Raw genomic sequence first — 24,787 nt, 5'->3', positions numbered from 1 at the left:
CTGAAAATACAAAGAAACGACATTTAAAGTTCACTAATATCGCCTCCTCTATTATATCTCTTTATTTTCTTACAAAATCAAAGTTCAAAATAATCTAAACATTATCCGTCATTCTGTCATTCAACCATCAAATGCGCGGCAAACTGACTTTTAGTTACAGATTAAAAACGCGCGGAGCGCAGCAAGTTTGGAATAATGAAATGTCATTTCATTACATATATATATAACATGTCTAGGGCCGTCATCGATAAAGTAAAAGTGTCGTCGCCGTGCTTAGACGAAGTCTTTTGATTCTATTGCTTATTTTCCATCATTGATCATATGAAATATTAAATACAGTAACAACTTATAAATGCCCCACTGCTGGGCTAAGGCCTCCTCTCCCTTTTTGAGGAGGAGGTTTGGAGCTTAAAAAACTTTAGTATTTTTCAAAACCGATAATTTGTTAGTATTATGAAACTTGTTAAAGCCCGTTATCGATAAAGCGGCAAGTAACATCAACAAATATATTATAACCAGGAAAAGTTTATCAACATCCAAACAAACAACAGTTGATTTAACCGTATCTATAAAAATGTATACAAATCCAAAATAGTTGTTTAACGGACCACACTTGATGTTCCCGCTGCATCGAATCGTACAACACCTTGGACTTGTCAATCATACCTTTCAAGAACCGCTATAAAGTACACAACGCCCCACGAGACCATGTGAATATTTGATTACAGCCCACACAATTGATACAATTGCGAGAACGCCTTCAAAACCTTGATTTTAACAATATATTCGCGGTTAACAGTACACATTTAGCCTTTTCGTCATGCATATTTTCGATATCCTTATGTCTTTGTGTTAGAATTCAAATTACAGTAAAATATCTAGGCTACATGACGATGGAAGATAATCCGAAACAGAGGGTTTTGCACCTGCTGTTTTATGAGATAAGAATATTGACTACTTGCGAAAAAAATATGAAAAAGATGTCAGCTATGTATTTTAAACAATACTCCTATTTGGATATGCTGTTTATTTATTTTTTAATGTGCAAGTTTTCAATTTATATCAGTTTTATTATATAGCAATAGCTTTTCCCCGTAATTCAGTTCGCATAGCAAATATGTTCCTGTAAATTATATACTTAAGACCTTAACCAAATCTAAGACTACCTCGATTTCTTCGTGACAGAAATAAGCCAACAGACAGAGCTACTTTCGCATTTATAATATTAGTACATATCATGAATCATGGTATTTTATTCTATAAACTTTTATTCAGCTACACCCACACAATCTATAATCCGTCGAGTGGCACCCACAACAGACTTCCTAACCGGCTCTAATCTCCAAGCAACATCAGTGTTGTCGAGAACGATGGCATCCCCTCGCGCAGATGCACAAAACGGGTCCACATATAAAAAAGAGAAAATCAAGAAATCCGCTCAATGGAAATCCTTTCGCCAAGATATGCTGACTATTTTACATACTTCTATTCTTTTATATCCGGTTACTATATTTAAAAAAAAAACAATTAGTTTTGCCTTATGCATGAATAAAAAACATTTAAAAAATAACGTTCCGTAAGTATTGAAGTCATATCAAAATTATCGGTTACAGATGTAAAAAAATAATTCGTTAAATATAGAAACCGGGCTATAACAAACTCACTGGTGTTTTACTAATATTGTCCCTTAATTACGTAGGGCTGCCGTTGAGGATGCAGAATGAAACCGAACGAATTTAACTTATACGTTTATTTAAGTAATTAAATTTAACAATTAATTATTTCTAATTTCTAATACGTGACAGTCTGTTCGATATCAGAACAAAAAGTGAAGATCTGTAGTCTGAATTACATATTTATAACGAAATCGGTGAATCACTGAATGGTCCCCACGGTATGGTAATTCTTGGTAGCACTCGATGTTCGGGAGGTCTTGCGAAACAAAGCAGCGACGCTGGCAACAGGTGGTAGCTTCAAGGAATGCATGGTGTGATTATTTCACACGGTATGGTATTTCTTGGTAGCGCTCGATGTTCGGGGAGGTCTTGCGATTATTTCTTAACAACTCCCTCTGCAGGATCAGCAGCTATTTGGAGACTTTTGTCGAAAATAGTGCTGATAGAGACATAGGATCTCTGGGGCTGTCCTGGACTTCTTGTGTTCTGGTTGCCTCATTTTCCTTCTGGTTAGTATTCTTTGAAATGCATACATTTGCGACGAATGAGGACGATGCTAATAGTGAGTACTGATGCACCGATGAGTAGGTAGACAGGTATAGTCGTGTGATAGAGCGTGTCTAAGTTCGACAATTCCAAAGTCACTGGTTCTTGAGAGGCAATCCTGGTATTGGTTGAATGTAAGTGAGTCAAATCTATACTGTTCAATTTCAAGATGTTCTTCGCTGTCGCTTTGTATGGAACTTCATTACTATATTCTATATTCAACATTTTCAAAACTTGTCCTTTTACTTGATCATGGTGGTTAGTGATGGTGAAGATGGACGTTTGTAGAGCACACTCTTTAGGTATTTCAGCTAGATAGCTTCCGAGAAGGTTTTTGTATTGATCTTGAGAACAGGTTAAATGAACTTTCGTTAAGTTGGGAAAGCTCAGAACATAGTGACGATCATCCAATTGTTCCATGGCTTGAGAAGATAAGATTACTGGAGTAACCCGACAGGTTTCATGGATATGTTGCTGGAGTATAAGATGTTGAATGCAGCTCGTTTGCTCTCCATAGTGTCGGTTTAAGTTGTCCTCGCAAAGATGACCGTGACTGTACTTCGGACATTCTGTCTCTATATACAGTAGATCTTTCTCGTGAATTGCTACGTATGGATAGGTAGGGATTATAATTTTATCATTACTATTAGGGGCTAAGGACAATTTGTAAAGGATGTAGTTATTGGGCTTCATGATTGGAAACTTATTACCAAGATTATATCATTATCTTTATAATAATATCCTAATCTTAATAGATCTAAATATTCCCTAAAATTAATATCTAGCACTACATTTGAATTGTATAAACCTTTTAGTTTATTTAACATAACTATATAAGTGTCGTAATCGAGAACGGAATAATGGATGCTTTTAGCTCTTATGAATGCCAATAGATTCTGTAGTTTTGACAACTCTTGTGACAAATTGTCTATGTCATCACCTAGTATTGTAAGTAGCTGGGCTAAATGAAAATACTTAATTGCATCTTCTTCTTTCCTAACATCATTATCTAAGATGGTTTTAATAATGTTCTCTATTTTCCTCTGGTTTTCTACTATCCTATCTGTAACATTTGAACTCTGAGATGCCCACTGCTTGCTTAAACTTATTTGATGATTTATTTCAATGGCTAAGTTATTTTCGTTCTTTTGTAGAATAGCAATGGCATTTTCGTACTTTAGTGCGTCCGTATAATCTAAATTTCCGGAGATACTTTTGATTATGGAACCAAGACCGTTAACGAGGCCTCTTTTTGAACGTTTTCCTTGAAAGGTTAACAGTTGCTCTGACATGTCATTTAATTTCGTTGCAAGATATTTGATATGCGGAGCGTAAAGTAACGACGTTTTATTATTTAAGTCAGGTGCTAGATTGCTTAACTTCTCTCGAACGGATTCTAACCTATTTCGCACATTATTTAAATTTATAATTTGAACAAAAGAATGGAAATGGGAAATTATTCTAGTGGATCCTAGGTTGAAGGGGAGAATACCCGGTCCATTTTTTAAGCTTTCAAGTGTTATCACGTCTGCTTGACCCAGCTTCAGGACCTGAGCCAGCATTAACGCGAGTAGTGTTTTCTGTATCCTGTAACAAACGAGCACTATTAGGTACCCGTTTCAGGCGCGACTTGGGTACGGGTCCTCTCTTTCTCTTTGTATAAATATGTATAGGTAAATCTGTTACAACCGTATCGTTCGTATAGCGGGCAGCTAATTTCTGTCTATTAGCTAGGGGATTTCTGACATAGATTCGTTGATCAGGTGCATATGTTTGCTCAGGCTCGCGATTTCTATTAATGTTCTCGGTTATTTCAGTACGACGCTGAAGGGCGGTTTCATTAATGATTTCGTATACCTTTAACATTCGCTTACGGTGATCTAGTATATATTCCTGCAATAGGTGCTCTGTTATATTCATGTCTAAAGGATCTCGCGGATCTAAATGACCAGTAATTATTTCTATTGGACGACATTTCGTGAAAGAATGGATTGAACTATTATAAGCCATTACAGCGTACGTCATAAGGTTGGTAACGGATTCATTGCGGTGTTCTAATTTTAAGATACGCAAGTGTTCGAGTAGGGTATTATGAAAGCGTTCTATCATTCCATTTTCATTGGGTGTATTGGGGCATATTCTATGATGTTCAATTTTGTGTAATTTAGTGAATTCAGAAAATAGTTGATTTGTAAATTCAGGGCCATTATCCGTAATGTATTTAAGAGCCATACCATGATGGGAAGAGAACTTTAATAAAGCCTGAACTACACTAACGGCTGTAGCATCTCTCAAAGAATATGCTTGTTTTTGAATTTTGAATTGTTAGGTACTTGTTACTATCTACGCTGAATAGATCCAAGTGTACAACTTCCATAGGCTTGGTAGGCGGTGGTATAATTTCATATCTAGGTCTTACAGGATTTCGGTCATATTTTGCCTGACCGCAAATAAGACACTCATTAATGAATTTTGTCACTTGGTTTTTCATTTTTGGCCAGAAATAACGTTTAGACAGAGCTAAACAACATTCATTAATGCCTCTATGGTTCGTCTTGCCTTCATGATAGTTCTTAATAATTTCTTGTTGCTTTAGGTAATCCTTAACGTTTTCAACTTCTAATTTGGAAAGAACTAGGTTCATTGCGGAATTTTTGAAATATCTTTGTATAACCGGTATAATTTTGTACATTTCAAGTGGGGGATTAATTAAGATTCCTGTTTTTATACGTGGTGTAACGTATTCTTTTATGGCATCTATTACATCTTGTTCTAGGTTTGATTTGGAGATTTGTATGCAAGTTTTTGTATAAGTTTCAAAAGGGTGAGTTATGTGAGGTCTACTTTTAATATCGCCAACAACGTTAAATACGATTTGTCTGCTAAATCTGTTAAGGGGATCATCAGTAATAGGGACTTCTAATATAGGGCTTTCTGCATCGCTATGAATACTGTCGGTTCTTGAGTCGATACTTCTGAATCAGATTTGTCTGAGATGTTAACGACAATAGAACTAGACTCTTCATTATGGATTTCTATTCGTGATAGGGCGTCGGCGTTGGAATTAATTTTCCCTGGTTTATAAATGACTGTGTAATCATATTCACTTAGGCGTAGTCTCCAACGTGTTAAGCGCGAATTGGGCTCTTTCATGTTCATTACCCATTGCAAAGGCCGATGGTCTGTCATAATTTTAAACTTCCTACCAAAAAGATAGGGTCGAAAGTACTTCGTTTCCCACACAATGGCTAGTAATTCCTTTTCTATCGTACTGTAGTTTATTTCACTTGAATTAAGCGTTCTCGATGCGTATGCTATTGGTTTATCTGATCCAATGGGGCCTTGAGAAAGAACGGCTCCAATTGCTAAATTCGAAGCATCTGTTGTGAGTATAAATTCCTTTAAAAATGTCCGGATATTGAAGGATCGGATCATTGACAAGTAGAGTTTTACACTTTTCAAAGCATTGGATATAATTTTGATCTTGGACAATTTTGAAACCTTTCTTCAAGCATTGGGTCAGAGGCTTGGTTATTTTAGCAAAGTCTGGTATGAATTTTCTATAATAACCAAGTAATCCTAAAAAGCGTTTTATTTCTGTACGGGTATTAGGTAAGGGGTAATTTTTAATTGCCGATATTTTGTCAGGGTTAGGTTTTATACCATCCTTGCTAATGACATGCCCAAGGTACGCCGTTTCTAGTTTTAGGAATTCTGATTTGTCCATCTGTATTTTAAAGTTGGACTCACGTAATTTCTTAAATACTTTTTCTAGGTTAATTATGTGCTCCTGAAGGGATGTACTAAATACTATTATATCATCTAGGTACACTAGACAAATAGTATTCTGTAGCTATCTCAACACATTGTCCATGACTCTCTGAAAAGTGGATGGACTATTTTTAAGGCCCATAGGCATGCGTAAAAATTCAAAATGGCCATGTTCAACATTAAAAGCTGTTTTAGGTATATCTTGGGGGTTCATTTCTACTTGATAGAAGCCACTAGCAAGGTCTAAGGTTGTGAAATATTGGCAATTACCTAATTTATCTAATACGTCGGCTATATTAGGAATGGGATACTTGTCGTCTACGGTCTTTTCATTGAGCTTTCGGAAGTCAACTACTATACGCCATTTAGCTTTCCCTGACGCGTCTGCTTTCTTAGCTACAACCCAAATTGGGGAGCTCCACGCTGAATTCGAAGGCCTAATGATTCCCTGTTCTAGCATCTTACCTATCTGTTCTTGTACTTCCTGCCTGTGGACATAGGGATACCGATAACTTTTTGTGTAAACCGGAACCTCATCAGTTGTTTTAATCGAGTGCTTTATTTTGTTGGTGAAAGTTAAAGGCTCTCCTTCTAAGTAGAAAACATCGGCATACTGCGCACAAAGCAGCTCTAAGTTCGTACGTTCTTCGATATTTAAGTGATCAGTGCGTAGACGCGAAATTACTTCCTTTATGCGATCTTGCTGTTTATTGGCAGGTGTACATTGTACGTTATACATTTCTGCAGAGATTGCTCGGTCCATAGAGAATATGACGTCGCTTCGACTTGGATTGGTTACTTCAACTATTCCCCTATTATTCGAAACGGTGGTTAAGCATTCGCCAATAATACAATTTGAAACGGTTTGTTCTTCTATAAATGCATGTCCGTCATGAATATTTATCGGAATCCTAAGTAATTTCGAAGTATTCGCGGGTATAATGTCCTCATACAAATTCGCGTTGCGGGAATCATATACCTTAATAGGATTTGAAGCGGTTTTAGTTTTTAGCAATTTGTTCTTATAATCTATTACAGCCTCCCACTTATCTAATAGGTCTGTACCAATAAGCCCATCGAAATAATCATGGAACTTATAAATGTAAAATGTCGTATTATCCGAATCATTAAATTCTTTAAAGCTAGGTAACGTAATTGAATAGTAATTTCTAGAGGTGGCGTGAATATTCTTAACTTCAAAAGGATCGTAATTTACTTGTAAGTTACTATAGTATCTTTCCACTACCTCGGGACACAGAAATGATTGATTTGCTCCTGTGTCTATTAATAGTTTCATAGGAGGTGATGCGATTTGAATGTACGGAAGCTGACGTTGGGTTTGAAGATTAATTTCTATCTTAAGGTGTCGGACTTCCGGTCCTTCGAAAAATCCTGCTCGTTTGTTTTAACACTATCGGCTTCCACTTGGGGTGTTTCTGTATAATTTTCTAAAGGTTCCTGTACGGAATATTCATACGGTTGCTGGTATTCTACGTACTCGCTAATATCGTAATAAGGATCGTAATAATCGGCATATTCATCGTATATAGAATTGTCAATGAAACTATTGTAATTTACTTCTTTAGATTTAAAGTAGTTCGTAGGGGGTGGGTTCCCGGATTTTGCCCAGTTATGCCCTGTAATTGCTGGTTGTGTAGGCGGCAATGGTCTTGTAACATAATGGCTTACTCCACTCATAGGACGTGGTTGGTTAACAGCTTGGTGGTTAAGACGTGAACCTATTTGAAAGTTATTTTGTTGAGGGTTATAATTTGGCGGTGACGATCCAAAAATTTGTTGCGTACGTGTTGGACCGAATTGGCGGGGTTGATACAGATTCTGTCTCCATTGCGGTGTAGATGGTGGAACGAAATGAGGGCGTGAAGGGCCAGGTATATTAAAGTTAAAAGGTTTAGGCGCGGGCATTGAAAACTGTTGGTTAGGCATTTTATAGGCACTTACAAAATGATTTGGTACGGACATAGAATTTATAGATTTTTTGTCAGGTAATCTTTGGTTCCGATTTTGTAGGTACATAGTATTCATCTCCTCATGTACGAATTCTAATGCCTTTTCGATGGTCTCAGGGCGCATGCAACGTATGCGCGATCCTAAGGGATCGTTCAAACCTCGCAAATACGCTTGAAGCGTTAATTTACGATAAAGATCTCGTTTAGCATTAATGGTGGTCTCAAGGGTATCATGCAGGTTTACATAGGTCATTATAGTACTGTATAGATTCTGGCAACGCTCATAATACTCCTGCGCGGTGCTAGAACCTTGCGATAAAATAGCTAAATCGTTATATAGAGCGGTCTCATCTCGTTGGTCCGTGAAGTTGTTCACTAAAGCAGTTCGAATGCCTTGCCAGTCGGATGGAATCCCATTAGAATTAATTAAGCGAGCAGCAGAGCCTGTTACTTTGTTAAGAATTCCGTTGAGAAGAGCACACCTACTTAATTCACTACTACTATCACTACAAAACTGTCCTACCAATTGGTCACATAATTTTAAAAATCTAGTAAGTACATTTGGGTTCCCGTCGAACTCGGGTACCAACCTTAAGGCTTTATAAATGGTGTCTAACTCAGACATTTCCGTTTGTTCTTCTATACTACTTAAACTAATATCTCTTCTATTATCTACGAAAGTTTGCCTACTACTAATAACTATCCTAGGTTCCTTCGATTTTCTTAAATGAAAAATCTTGGCAAATTTTATTAACAGGTTAGTTAGGCTAGGATTGAGCAACCACTAAAAAGAATCTAGTGTACTCACATGAACATGTTTCGGTCTCTCTGCGTTATCGATGTCTGGATACCTCTGGTGCAGCACTACTCGTAGATTCGGATGCTCTGGATGCAGCAGCTAGACAAGCTACGGCGGGGCTTCACACGATTACGGAAATCTTCTACGCGAAACGTTCCGCGAGCATCCTACCGACTGCGCCAATTACGTAGGGCTGCCGTTGAGGATGCAGAATGAAACCGAACGAATTTAACTTATACGTTTATTTAAGTAATTAAATTTAACAATTAATTATTTCTAATTTCTAATACGTGACAGTCTGTTCGATATCAGAACAAAAAGTGAAGATCTGTAGTCTGAATTACATATTTATAACGAAATCGGTGAATCACTGAATGGTCCCCACGGTATGGTAATTCTTGGTAGCACTCGATGTTCGGGAGGTCTTGCGAAACAAAGCAGCGACGCTGGCAACAGGTGGTAGCTTCAAGGAATGCATGGTGTGATTATTTCTCACGGTATGGTATTTCTTGGTAGCGCTCGATGTTCGGGGAGGTCTTGCGATTATTTCTTAACACCTTCAGAAACACTCTCCATACTAAACTAACTTTAAACAAAATTGGAAGAAAATAATTCTATAAAATGCGTGTATTAGGTATTTTTTAAATTATTAATTTACAATTTTCAGTTAAATGTCACTATTAATATGGTCAGGCGCGCTTGTGTGAATACCACTCATTAGTTTACCGCCTCATATCAATAATTTGTATCGTTGTGTGTGTATATCGTTTATCGTTTGTTTTGTAGAGTTAAGAAGCTAGGTAAGGAACAGGCAAATAGGACATTACATCTTAGATTCCAGTTTGCGATACAAATATAAAATTAAAAAAAAAATTTTGAAACACCACTCTCAACTTTAGGATGTAATTGTAACATATGAACAAGGGATGCCAAAACTTACTGCTATGAACAGCGCATTAGAAATATGCATAAAAGACAATGTGCACAAATATCTCTTATATTATGAAGGTTTTTATTTACCCATACGGAATATTAAGATATATATTTTTACATAGTCTCCTAACAATGTGTTTTACAAAACCTCGATTATTTAGCTAAATCGAGTAAATCTGTACCAAGCATATAAGCATCACTGAATATTCGTGTGTTTAATTTGTGTTTTTAATACAGTGCTTTACTTTGAAGTAAAATACACAATAAACACTCATTCGTGAACCCGATTGGTCGGAAAGAAGCAAAAAGCGGCGCTTGCGCAAGCCGCACCCATTCTATTGTAACTTAATGGTATATATTTAACTTTTTATTCAATGAGGACTTGAATGGGGTTAAACTCGGTAGTCCACCTTATCTTTATGATACAAGATAAAAAAATCTATTGAAGATATTTGACTCGATATAGATATAGATATTGTTAGTGTAAACTTCAAATTGATTATAACTTTCTATGATTTTGTAACAAAACTAAAAGGTTTTAAATAATTAAAAGGTCAATTTATGTTTGGTCATTTATTAAATTTATTTCAACTTACAATTCTTTAGAGAATAATATTCTGCAAATATACTATTTATAAGATTGCACAAACATCATTGCACAAACACCTTAGAGTTTAGAACTTGTAGTTCAAAATAAAAAAAAATAAACACTATTATAATTCTAAATCTCTGAAGGCACGTCTGGTCACACACTATACACCTATTCGAAGACAGCAGACGTATGATCTTAGACAGGTCTTTTTTCAAATAAGTGACCTTGAGTGAATTGTGGATCTCTCGTAGTTTTCTCCTGTCAAGGCTCTGCTTTGCAGCAAAATTATTCCTCTCTCTCTGTTTTCTATAAAAATCGTCGGCGTTCTGATTAGTTTGCACGGCACGACGCATTCTCGGATTATTACCGAGCAACGACCCTCCGTTCTTTTCGGCCATTGCTCTGAGGGCTTCCCTCTCGAACGCAAGGTAGTCCGGATCGTCTGATAGAGCGTCTACATCTATCATATAACTTGGACGCTTTTTTTTTGTCTGATACCGGAGACTTGGGTGGCGAAAATACGCACGTACTCCTTGAGACACTCATCGATTGCGACACATTTGAACTCGACGCAGGCGCTGGTTCAACAACGGGCACGTACATGGGCTGGACATACCCGATGTATGGGTACGGTTCAACACTGTGTTGCACTGTGCTTATACACGGATACGGTGGAAGCTCCGTTGGACGCTTTTTTTTTTGTCTGATCCCGGAGACTTGGGTGGCGATATAAAGCACGTACTTATAGAATTATTAGTCGATTGCTGCAACCCGGAACTCGAAGGCCCAGGCCATGGTTCAACAACGGGCACGTACATGGGCTGGACATACCCGATGTATGGGTACGGTTCAACACTGTGTTGCACTGTGCTTATACACGGATGCGGTGGAAGCTCCGTATTTGTTTGCGATGTCGTTTCACGTGTACTATTCACAGATAGATCTAATGGTGAGTCCTCAGCGTATGGTCTCCAGAGAGCCATGATTACTTTAGTTATGTAGTTGTAACTCTTCGTTTTCAGCTTCTTTGTTTTCAGCGGGGTCACCAATGTAGCGGAGTTGTGAATGATGTTGTAGATGAGGTTTGATTAAAACAAAGTTTCTTCCACTACTAATTTATTTCTTGTAGAAATAATAAACACAAAGATAGGCACAGCACAGAGTAGAATGAGAAGAACGAAGTATGAAGATAAGTTTAGATGCAAGAAGGAAGTATGACTTATTACAAAGACTTAAGGTGCAAAATCGTGTAGCAAATTACAAGCGAGGAGCGACGTGCGTTCAGTACGAGATCTAGGATTCGACTGGTTGGCGGAAGGCGGCCGACTGCTGAGCCGATGCGCTTACGTTTCTTTGTTCAAAGTAACGGTATTTTACTTAGAATAGACATTTCTATTATACGATCGCGCGGCGACTGCCTTCCGACATTACATAAATTATTATATTATATTTTAATTATTTATATGATTTTAAAGTGTAAATATTTATATTGTGTATTACATGTATATGTTATAATATATAATATGTATTTATTATATAATTTATATAAGTATATAAAGTATTAAAGTATATATAGTATAGTTATATGTACATATGTTATAGTAATATTTGTATTTATGTTACATTTATTATTTTATGTATGAAAAATATATAAGATATTATATGATTATATATATAATGTTTTATTTATATAAGTTATATAGGTTGTAGGGATCTGGTAAGTGTCGCGTTCGCCACACCGGGAACAGACAATGCTCTCGTAGCCCAACTCTTCCCTATTGTCGCCTATGGACTTTTTTTTCTAAATAATTTCGAAGCAACGTTGTCAGAAAGGATAATTTCAAATCTATGTGTCCGTCGTGTGCGGACAATGCCCACTATTAGCGGATTATAATCCGCAAAAAGAGCAGGTACTGTTTCAGACACAGTCCAAGTTTAGTGTATACGCGTTTTGTAAATGACGCTCTGTATAAATATTTTTGATGAAAAAAAATGACTTCAATTCTTTAATTTTTTACGACCGATTTTTTGATCGCCAGTTCACTTTTCAAAATAACATAGTCCCATCGATAAATCAGCCCCAAATCAACAAATTCAGAATAAAATAGGTACGTTACTAATTCTTCTATTCTAGTCAAATCAAATCTTATACCTACAAATGTATTTGTACTATTGTCAACTGTCGCTTTGATTTAACTGCATATGAAATCAACAAATCTTAAAACACGTCCAACAAGTGTTCAGCTCGTAACTTGTATCGATATTATAATATTTGCTTGCGCTAGACAGATGCAAGCCTCTCTCCCGGGAGACACTTGGCGACGATTTTCTCAAACAATAACATTCAGCCGGACACTACGTGATATTGCCTTCGACTCTACTATACGTTTGTTATTTTAGTTGTTGCTCAAATAATTTTAACTTCTGAATATGTTTCGGGTTTCTGGAATATTTTTAATTTGCAAAAAATAACATCTATTTTAAAAATAACAAAACAATCTATAATAATCATTTGTTGTTCTGACTAGGTAACTAGGGAAAAAAAATCTTGACTATATATGTACATATAATAAAACTGTAACGGCGATATATATACGTTAAATTTATACCGTACAATGTCATTAAAACCGAGCCGTTAAATTGCAAGAAATGAAATCGATTCACAATCTACCGTTTAATTATAATATCACTAGTGAAATTATACCTGCGATATATATATAAGATAGGTTATTGAGGATGCTCAAAATGAATCACAAATTGTTTCTCTGAAAATACAAAGAAACGACATTTAAAGTTCACTAATATCGCCTCCTCTATTATATCTCTTTATTTTCTTACAAAATCAAAGTTCAAAATAATCTAAACATTATCCGTCATTCTGTCATTCAACCATCAAATGCGCGGCAAACTGACTTTTAGTTACAAATTAAAAACGCGCGGAGCGCAGCAAATTTGGAATAATGAAATGTCATTTCATTACATCTCCCCCCCTAAGAGCGAAAATTCTAAATAATATAATGTACTATAAACGAAAATTTTAAATAATCTAATCTACTATAAACGAAAATTCTAAATAATATAATCTAGAAGTTATCTTCATATTCGTTTTCTTCTACCTCATCTGCTGTGATAGGTTGTAATTTTGTTATGTGAAATAAAGTTGATTCTGTTTTCTTGTTGCCAGTGTCAATCCTATAAATGGATTTTGATATTTTCTCTATTATCTTGAAAGGGCCTATTTTTAATTCGTCTAATTTTTTCTATTCAGTCTATTTCCATTTTCTACATATACACTGTCTCCTATCTCAAACTCTTGCATTTTCCTATTTCTATCAAATATTTTCTTATTGTACTTATGGGATTTTATTGTATTCTCTAATGCTAATCTTCTATCAGCAATCCACTTGTCTTCGGTTTCTATTGTTCTGTTTCATTATATTTCTCTATACATTCTCTTGCTATTGTTGTCCATGTTCTCTTATTATTTTTCTCATTTATTTTACATCTTATTTTATTTACAATTGTTTGGTTTAATCGTTCGTTCAAGCCGAATTGATGCCTGGATATTGATCTGTCAGAATTATTCCAATCTCATCTGTCTCTAGTACTTTCTTTGTTAATTTTATAAAGTCACTTGCGTTCTGTGTTTTTGAAGTTGTAATAAAAGCATATCTTGTGTAGTGGTCTACTAAAAGGCGTAAGTATTTTTTTGTGGACCTAGATCCCCCGAAGCCACCTATAGTATCCATTGACATTATCTCAAATGGTTTTGTCGCTGGTCCCAGTTGTGACATTAACCCAAATTTTCCTTGACATCTTGATTTATTTTTTATGCATATTTCACATGTTTTACAAATATTTATTATATTTTTTGTTAGGTTTTTAGCTGTATATATTGGACTTATTTTTTTCTGTAATTGTCTAATTCCAATATGACAATAGTCTTCATGCACCTTTTTTATTAATTCTTTACTAAATTTTTCTGAGAGTATAATCTTTTCATGTTTCTTTATTTTTTTTATAATAGATTTTATTTTTTTGTAGTAAATTTTGTTTCTTTTCTTTTATTGTTTCATTTTTCTCTTGATCTTCAACTATATCTTTCATTTGTATTAAATTAACTATTTTCAATATTTCCTCCTTGTTATCTTCTGATTCTAATACAGGGTTTCGGCTCAAACAATCTGCTTCTATATTTTCTTTACCAGGTATATATTTTACTGTAAAGTCATATTGAGATAAGTAATATGTGAGGTCACTCTGTCCTGCATTTAATATTCATGTTTTCTAGAGGTTTGTGGTCAGAGTAAATAGTGAAATGTTTTCCAATTAGCCAATGTTGCCAGTATTTAACCGCTTCTTTCATAGCAAAACATTCCAAATAAATAGCCTTTTTCCGTTTTTGAGATTCGTTTAGTTTTTTTGAAAAATATGCAACTGGTTTGTCTTTACCATCTAGTTGTGTCTGTTTTAATATTGCCCCAATACCCTCTAAAGAGGCATCTGTAAAGATTTTTATTGGTAAGTCTTTATCGAATATTTCCAACACAGGTTGGGAACATAAATATCTTTTTATTTGATTAAATGATTCTTCACACTTCTCTGACCATACAAACTTTTCATTTTTTCTTAATAAATTGTGTAACGGGTCTAAAATAATTGCGCTTTTTGGTATGTATTCATGTTAGAAGTTGATTTTTCCCAAAAATTGTCTAATGTTCTTTTGTGTCTTAGGAGTTGGAAAATTTTTAATTGAGATCAAATTGTCTTTTAGTGGTCTTACTGAGTTGTTCTGAATTACATGCCCGAGGTACTTTACTGAGTCTGAAGCAAACATACATTTTTTAAACTTTAATCTAAAGCCTTCTTTTATCATTCCTTCTAATACATTTCTTATGTGTCTTATATGGTCTTCGAAGGTGGTTGAGTATATAAGAATATCATCAATATAATTTACGGAATATCCTGTGAGATTGTGCTTTCTTAGAATATTGCTTAAAATTCTCTGAAAAATAGCTGGTGATGTTTTTAAGCCAAAAGGAAGGCAGGTCCACTGAAAGTGGCCATCTTGTGTCACAAATCCTGTTTTACTTCTATCTTCTACCCGTAGTGGTATAGCCCAAAAAGCTGAGTTTATATCCAGTGTAGTAAAATACTTACAATTTCTAGTTTTAATAATCAAATCATCTATTAATGGGAAAGGTTGAGCTTGTGGAACAACAATTTTATTCAGTTCACTGAAGTCTACACATAAGCGGGATTTTCTATTTTCACCTTTTTTAAATGCCAATGTCACTGGAGCAGCGAAAGGACTGTAGGATTCTTCTATTAAATTATTCTTTAATAACATGGATATTTGCTCTTCGATTTCTAATTTATCTTCTATTGTACATCTGTATGGTCTTTTACTGCAGTATCTATTTGTTAGTAAATCTATGTGAGCTTCATAATCTCTGACTGATCCTATATCATATTTGTCCTTAGCGAAAATTGTTTTATATTCCTTTAATATCTCAATTTTCTTTTCATTGTCTAAATGGTCTGTCATACTTACAAATTCTTCTGTTTCTATGTGTTCATTAAAATTTATTGCAAATGTTTTTATATTCTTTTTTTCATTTCTATTATCTTTAGACATTTCATCTATTTTATTTGTTATTTTCTTTTGTTCTATTTGCAAGTCCTCGTTTTGGGTTAATTTGAATTTCTTTATCATATCCAATCCGATTATAAAATCATCAAAATCATCATTTTCTACTATATACACATCCACCTCTTCTTCTATATCAAATATTTTTATTTTTATTGTTATCAAGCCATCTGTTTTTTTCACACCATTAACCGTTTTCATGTATGCTATATTCACATTTTCCTTTTTTTCTTTTAATTTAATCAGTCTTGAATTTATTAAAGAGATCTGTGAGCCTGCATCATAAATGCCGCTCACTTCTAATTTTTTCTCTAATAAAAGTTTGATCTTGATTAATGGTGTACTTACTCGTTTTTTTTTAATGTTTATATCTACTTCAATTATGGAGTTGTTATTTACATTCCTGGGTTTAAAAACCTTTTCAGATTCATTTTTATTTTTCTTGAACCAACATGACTCCTCCGGATGATATCTAATTCCTTTGTCCAGAGATTCACAGGTCTTACATGGCTTCTTATCATTAGTTTTATTTTTATAAAGGAATGTACCGCTTTTTATTGTAGTTGAGTTTTTCTTGTACATCATACCTTCATATTTTCTTATCTCATTGAACAAATCAGTAGTGTCATTGAGTTCATCCCTGTTTAATTTATTTAATATAAACCCAGGTAAACCCGTTGCAATAAGATCTATCATTGTTTTAGAGTCTATAGATTTATTTATATCTAGTAGAAGTCTTTCTTTTTTTATAGCGTAATCAATTAGTAGTCCTTCTTTGTATCTGAATGCAAGAGCATATGTGACTATATCCCATCCTCGGTTTTTAAAAGTTTCTAAAAATTTGTCTTTCCATTCAGTCCACTGTGCATTTATTGTAAGTTTTATGGTCATTGAGCTATACCAATCTAAACAAGATTTTTCTAAAAACAACCTCAATGTGTCTATTTTTGTTTCATCTTTTGATATGTTAAAGCGCTCACATTCTTTTTCAAAACTCTCGATCCATTGCATTGCATTAGGATTCTTACTTGTGAATTTTTCAATAATAAATTTCTCTGAAATATGTTTTAGGTTATGTTGATTTTCTTTCTTCGTAGTAGTTTCTATTAATTTTTCCAAGATATATTGCAAATTGCCACTTTTGTCTACTGGTTGTTTTAAGCTCATTTCTTCTAAATATTGATCTAAAAATTGCATATTACCTTCTTCATCTAGATACGTTTTCTTAAGATCTTCATCCAATTTTATCCATATTTTTCTACTTTGATGCCTTTTCTTTATGCTATTTTTTATTTTTGAGAAAGTGTTCATCTTGATAATATATGTATGATGAGTCACCGGTTTCAGCTCCTCAGGTAAAACATAACATTTTCCTTCTTCTGTAGATATCGAGGTTATGGCTAATATATTAGATTTGCCATCATTTGATGCTATCATCGTAAATTCGAATTGCAGCCGGTCCATTTTAGTTAACGAAAATGTCGTTTTATAAGATAGGTTATTGAGGATGCTCAAAATGAACCACAAATTGTTTCTCTGAAAATACAAAGAAACGACATTTAAAGTTCACTAATATCGCCTCCTCTATTATATCTCTTTATTTTCTTACAAAATCAAAGTTCAAAATAATCTAAACATTATCCGTCATTCTGTTATTCAACCATCAAATGCGCGGCAAACTGACTTTTAGTTACAGATTAAAAACGCGCGGAGCGCAGCAAATTTGGAATAATGAATTGTCATTTCATTACATATATATAACATGTCTAGGGCCGTCATCGATAAAGTAAAAGTGTCGTCGCCGTGCTTAGACGAAGTCTTTTCATTCTATTGCTTATTTTCCATCATTGATCATATGAAATATTAAATACAGTAACAACTTATAAATGCCCCACTGCTGGGCTAAGGCCTCCTCTCCCTTTTTGAGGAGGAGGTTTGGAGCTTACACATATCAAAAAGAGAAAATCAAGAAATCCGCTCAATGGAAATCCTTTCGCCAAGATATGCTGACTATTTTACATACTTCTATTCTTTCATATCCGGTTTCTGGCTCACTCACAAAGGTGAGTGAGCCAGTGTAAATGCAGGCAAAAGATATATATCTCTGTTCCCATTATTTATTTATTTATTTATTTGGTAATCCAACGGTTTTTAATCATAAGTTGATATATTGACTATTATATAACATATAATTAAAACCAAAATAGGATTACACAGGTAACTTAAACATATTAATAACTAGAAGACGGTAGTAAAAGTAAAACTGTTTACGGGTGGCAATCCAATATGTGCGTGTATGTGTGTGAGTGTGAGTGTGTGTGTGGTGTGTGCGTGTGTTTGTGTGTGTGTGTGTGTTATAATGAATTTTTATCTTTTTTAATTATAGCTTTTTTAAAAGCTAGTTTTGACATGCTGAACAGATCTATTTCTGAGTATTTTGAATTATATGTGTGGACCATGCGATTAAGGACAGAGTTGTGTGCATAATTAGTGTTTAGCTCAGGCGTGTGGAATAGTGCTGTGTGACGTGTGCGGCGATTAGGAACTCTTAAATACAAAACGCTCAATAAATCGTTGCAATCTATATCTCCGGTTATTATTGCATGTAGCATATACATATCGTAATGTCGTCGTCTCGTTTCTAATGTTTCAATATTATATTGTTTACATATATCAACATAATCGTTAAATTCTTTAAAGTCCTTGAAGCAAAGAAATTTTATGAACTTTTTTTGTATTCTCTCCAGTTTTTCTTTGTAAGTTATATAATTCGGAGACCATATACTACAACCGTATTCTAGAATACAACGTACATAAGTAAAATATAAATTTTTTATGCATTCAATATTATTAAAAGATTGACATATACGTTTAATATAGCCTAATTGCTTATATGCCTTATCAGTAATGAGTTCTATATGCTCTGCCATCAATAATTTAGAGTCTAATTGAATTCCAAGGTCACGCACTGATTTAACTTCTTGTATCGGCTTGTTATCAATATTATAGTTATATTCAATATTTTTATACTTCCTAGAAAATGTTATTTTTACTGTTTTTTTTAATATTAATCGTTATTTTATTTTTTTCGTAGTAATGTGAAAGATTATCAAGGTCACGTTGCAATTCAATGCAGTCAGATGTGCTACTTATTACTTTATAAACTTTTTTATCATCTGCGAATAGTAAAAAACGGGAGTGCTTAAAACAATTAAATATATCATACAAGTATACGTTATACAGTAACGGACCTAATAGTGATCCTTGTGGGACCCCTGAAGTTGCGTATATGAAGTCACTACGAGCACTACCTATAACAACTGCTTGCTGCCTTTTTGATATATAGGAACAAAACCACCTGTGCAAGTCACCTTTGATTCCAAGTTCTTGAAGCTTTTGCATTAGTATATCATGGTCTACTCTGTCAAACGCCTTTTGAAAGTCGGTATATATTACATCTACTTGCTCTTTATTGTCCATTGCCATGTAAACAAAATTAGTAAATAGTGATAAGTTTGTTACCGTTGATCGTTTTTCCATAAAGCCATGTTGTTGTACGGGTATTGAGTTATGGATAATAGGTACGATCGCCTTATAAACAATTCTTTCAAAGATTTTACTTATTGTATTTAATACGGAAATGGGTCTATAATTTTCTATTTTATTCCTTGGTCCTGATTTATGGATTGGTATGATTAGTGCTTCCTTCCATTTCGTTGGAAAAGCGCTAAATACATTGACAGACTTATTATATATTATTGACAGTGGCTCTGCTAATGCTTTAGCACATTTACTGTAGAATATGGCTGGGATTCTGTCACTTCCTGCTCCTTTTTTTATATCCAGGTCTTTAAGTATTTTATAAACTAATTCTTTGTCAATGTTGAGGTTACAAATAGTATCATTTGTATTAGGCTCTTGGATATGTGTGCTGTAAGCATTACCATTACGCTTGGCGAAAACACTTTCGAAGAACTCACAGAATCCCGTGCATATTTCTGTAGGATTATTGAATTGACGATCTCCTAAGGAAAGAGAGCTCGGATAGCCGTTCTTACAGTTTCGTAAGTATTTTTGGTACCACCATAATCGTGTTGGATCCTTTTTAATGTTCTCCTGCATTTTTGTTTGAAATTGGTTGTAATACTTATTTTGAGCTTTCTTTTGTCTGAATCGTAATAGCGAAAATTCATCATAATCACGTGGATTTTTAGATGATTTCCAACGTGCATGAGCTTTAAGTTTGTCTCGAATTATATGTCTTAGGGATTTGCTATACCAAATGGGGTAGTGGTTAAGATATTTGCCTGTGGTATTTGGTACATGTTCGTCTATTATTTTGTTAATAATGGTATAGAAGTTGTTAACTATGTCATCAATAGGATTACCGTTTAGAATAGATTGCCAGTCTAACTTAATGAGAGTATCATTAATAGCATTAAAATCCGCTTTTTGGAAATTTAATTTACTTAAAGGAGGTACATTAAGTTCTCTTAATAGAAAATATGAGGCATCAATTTCGAGACTGGGGTGATATTTATCTTCAGCAACTAAGTTTTGATTCGACCTTTGAACATCTAGATAAGTATTTCCAAAAACTAAGTCCAAAATGTTGTTACTACAATTTGATATTTTGTTAAATTGTGTCAAGTTAAAACCGCTGCAGGTTTCAATAAAATTAGTTGATACGGTCTGTAACAATGATGATCCACGATTAAAGTGCAATGGCCCTGTTCCCTTTCAGTCAATGTGGGGAAGATGAAAATCACCCACTATTATAAAGTAATCTTCAGGTAAGTGTATTAACATGGATGACAAAAAAGTAGTTACTGTCTCAATACGTTTAACTTTATCAATATCTGGTGGTATATAAAATACTCCGATATGTAAACTTTGATTATGCTTCATGACGTTTTTAGGGATTGTTATCCAAACTGATTCAACACCGGGCGAACTCCACTCTGGTCTTCCTTGAGGCTGTAATATGGATTTGGCGCATATCATAACTCCACCTCCAGTATTTTTGGTCGATGTGCTAGTATTTCGATCCGTACGAAAAACGTCATATCTGTCATCGCACAGTTCTCTGACATAAAAGCCATCAGTAAGCCAAGTTTCGGTTATTAGAATGATGTCGTAATCGTTGATTAATATATTTGAACGAAATTCTTCAGTTTTGGTTCGCATTCCACGGACATTCTGATAAAATAGTTGTAAAGCATTAATTATTTATATAGGCAATTTAAAAGAAAGCTTAAGTATATGAATAAATTATAATTGAAATTAACATTAATGGTGACGTTTAAATTTAAAATATTGTTGCATGATTCTAAAAATGTGATAAAATAGGAAATAGTATTATCAATTTGTAAATGTAAATTAAAAGTTTTCTCTAGACATATTACTCGTAATTGTTGTGATTTTAATAAAAGTTGTCCAGCTATACAATTGATTTGATTAAAAGTAAATAAATATAGTATAAGTAATTGTGTAGATTGTTTTAGTGTAGTGTAGCTTAGTAAATTGTAAGTAAGTGTAAGTATGACATGTATTTTTTGTATTGAATCCCACCTCGCCACATCAACTAAAATAAGAAGTCTAAGTTCATAACTTTGAAAATTTAGTATAAAGTTTACAATATCCACACAATAAGAAGATTTCAATATTAAGTTATTATAATTAAAATCTACATAATTTTCCTTAGATCCTTTTCGGAGTTTATGTTTATTACAGGGGCTTCTTCGTTTTTTCTTAAAAAAATATCGCAATTTCTTATCCAGACGAATTTATAAGCCTTTTCTGATGCGCGTATTTTTGTTTTTCTGAACAGCTCTTTGTTCATGGGCGTTAGGTGTTCGTTGACGAAAAAGTTTCGAGGTGGGCCATTCAATCCTATGTGACTCGTATTGATACCCCTGCATTTTCTTAATCCTGATAGAATCGAATCCTTTAAGTCGCGACTTTTTAATTTAGCCACGAGTGATTTGGGTCTACCCGATTTTTGCTGCATCGGCTGCACTCGATTTGCGAATTCAATCTCTTCAGGTTTGACATTGACTCCGGCATGCTTTGCAATATTTACAATGATATTAATCGGCGATTCTCCTTTCGTTTCTGGCAGGCCCATTACTTCTATATTTGTCATTCGTGACCACTGCTGTTGTTTATTTATTTGTGCTTTCAAGTCTGAGAGTTCGCTCTCTGATTTAAGCGCCAATGATTCTAGTTCATTATATTTTTCCTCTAATATAACGTATTCCATACGCAATTTATTTTGTGAATCTTCTAAGCTTTTAAACTCAACGGTTAATTCCTTTCGTATTTCTTCCATAAGCGATTGCTTTAGCTGATTCACAATTGTTTGTACCATTGGCTTCAAACGCTCCTCAATAATTGATTCGCAGTGTACCAAAAATTCAGATGGACTGTTTTTTTCTGGAGTGACTATTGGTTGACCTGCATTATCTACTGGAGAAGAGTAGGAAGGTGATCGCGACGTTGATGTGGACATAGGGCGATTATTTTCATCTGTATCTAATTGTTGCTTTCTAGTTTTTTTAACTTCTAATTCTGAATTATTAGTGTTACTTAAAGCAAATTTATTCTGCAGTTCCAGACATGATGAACACTTCCATTGCGCTCTTGTTGCTGTAAGATCTTTAATCGTTTTGATACAATCGGTATGATAATACTGCGAACATACCGTACATTTAATTCTTTTTTGAGTTACTGCGACATTGATATTGCATATCTTACATAGAAATACCATTTTGGCGCTTATGTCTGCCAGTATTAATAAATTTATAATTTGTAAAAATACAAAATTTGTAGTTTTGCTGAGAATCGAACTCGGTTCACAAGTGTATGACGTATATGTTAAATTTCTCGTACTGTATTGGCGTGATGATCTCTTAGTATAATAAATTAGATTATTATGATATTAGTAGGTAGATGGTTTAAAAAATATCACTGCACTCAGTTGTATCCAGCAAACCACTTTATATTTTTATTATTTAGCACCTTGCGCATTGACAAAACGTTTATATTTTTCTTGGAAACACTGTTTAAAGTTTTATTTAATGTAAGGATTATTAATTTGAATCACTATTTCCACTATTTTAAGAGTTAAGTAATTTTAAATGAGAGAAGCTTGTAACACGTCTTTCTAGTTCGAAGTACCCGGTTCAAGTGCGTTGACGATGTAAGGAATAGTTAATATTTTCAAAATTCATGGGCGATGGTGACTACTTATCAACCTTGTGGTTAGCTTTATAAGCGATCCATTAAACTAATCAAAAACCAAATGGATTAATATTAAACTTAACAAGTATCTGCTGCGTCTGCCACCAATAATGTATGATGAATTTGGGTTTTTTATCAATTTCAGAGTTAAAGAGTGTCCCGGTGTGAAGCTGAAATGCGTCCGAGGTAAATTCGACTTGCCGCACGTCATCAAGCAGAAAGTGTAGTAGTCTGTTATATCCAGTTGTGTAAGGTTATTTGTAGCGAAATAAGTCTAGTTTAAGTACAGGAATTAGTTTTATTTTTAGATTTCTTAACCTAAAAATAACTTTAATTAAGAAGCTAATATAACACTAATGTTCGCGTGGTGGATTATTGAAAATTTGAGTAGTACATATATGAATTTGCAAGTTTCGTACTGTTATTTTTTCACTCTTATTTCCATTTATTTATTGATATCATTCCGTGTGCATCTTAATAGCTAATAAACATAACACAAATCGTTTGATGAACAGAGGCAAAAAAAATATTGAACGGTTTTGTATTTGCTTTTAAACATTTTATATTGATTATCTACAAATTAAAAATACACTAAACCCATTTAAAGTAAATATAAAAGTAAATTATGTATATCTATCGATCATTTTTGAATACACAATAAACACTCATTCGTGAACCCGATTGGTCGGAAAGAAGCAAAAAGCGGCGCTTGCGCAAGCCTCACCCATTCTATTGTAACTTAATGGTATGTACTTAACTTTTTATTCAATGGGGACTTGAATGGGGTTAAGCTCGGTAGTCCACTTTATCTTTATGATACAAGATAGAAAAATCTATTGAAGATATTTGACTCGATATAGATATAGATATTGTTAGTGTAAACTTCAAATTGATTATAACTTTCTATGATTTTGTAACAAAACTAAAAGGTTTTAAATAATTAAAAGGTCAATTTATGTTTGGTCATTTATTAAATTTATTTCAACTTACAATTCTTTAGAGAATAATATTCTGCAAGTATACTATTTATAAGATTGCACAAACATCATTGCACAAACGCCTTAGAGTTTAGAACTTATAATTCAAAATAAAAATAAATAAACACTATTATAATTCTAAATCTCTAAAGGCACGTCTGGTCACACACTATACATCTATTCGAAGACAGCAGACGTATGATCTTAGACAGGTATTTTTTCAAATAAGTGACCTTGAGTGAATTGTGGATCTCTCGTAGTTTTCTCCTGTCACGGCTCTGCTTTGCAGCAAAATTATTCCTCTCTCTCTGTTTTCTATAAAAATCGTCGGCGTTCTGATTAGTTTGCACGGCACGACGCATTCTCGGATTATTACCGAGCAACGACCCTCCGTTCTTTTCGGCCATTGCTCTGAGGGCTTCCCTCTCGAACGCAAGGTAGTCCGGATCGTCTGATAGAGCGTCTACATCTATCATATAACTTGGACGCTTTTTTTTTTGTCTGATACCGGAGACTTGGGTGGCGAAAATACGCACGTACTCCTTGATACACTCATCGATTGCGACACATTTGAACTCGACGCAGGCGCTGGTTCAACAACGGGCACGTACATAGGCTGGACATACCCGAT

The 24,787-nt window shown here is 34.2% G+C and overlaps 2 protein-coding genes across 9 annotated transcripts in view; both read left to right on the top strand.

Moving 5' to 3' along the window:
* LOC126769557 (40S ribosomal protein S12, mitochondrial-like) overlaps positions 1 to 23,379 on the top strand; it is a 129,880-nt gene extending 106,501 nt beyond the window's left edge. The window contains exon 5 of the mRNA XM_050488428.1: positions 23,325 to 23,379. The gene's annotated coding sequence lies outside the window, so the exon portion shown is untranslated. The remainder of the gene's footprint in view (positions 1 to 23,324) is intronic.
* The window catches only part of LOC126769487 (uncharacterized), a 1,339,673-nt gene that overhangs the window by 867,877 nt on the left and 447,009 nt on the right, over positions 1 to 24,787 (top strand). For 2 of the 8 annotated variants that reach the window (XR_007669369.1, XR_007669373.1), the window contains exon 3: positions 1,276 to 1,410. The exons of 1 other annotated variant lie outside the window; for it this stretch is intronic. Coding sequence is in view for 1 of the 7 variants with exons in the window: in XM_050488334.1 (XP_050344291.1) it covers positions 23,325 to 23,365 (41 nt within the window). In the remaining 6 variants the exon portion in view is untranslated. Of the gene's footprint in view, positions 1 to 1,275; positions 1,454 to 23,324; positions 23,410 to 24,787 lie in introns of those variants that run through there. 5 more of the 8 variants (XR_007669370.1, XR_007669377.1, XR_007669371.1 and 2 more) reach the window with 5 other exon arrangements.

The sequence above is a fragment of the Nymphalis io genome, chromosome 7 (genome assembly GCF_905147045.1).
Source record: "Nymphalis io chromosome 7, ilAglIoxx1.1, whole genome shotgun sequence".
NCBI classification, from domain to species: domain Eukaryota; kingdom Metazoa; phylum Arthropoda; class Insecta; order Lepidoptera; family Nymphalidae; genus Nymphalis; species Nymphalis io.
The sequence above is the reverse complement of the archived record's forward strand: the minus strand, read 5'-3'. Positions and strand labels throughout refer to the sequence as shown.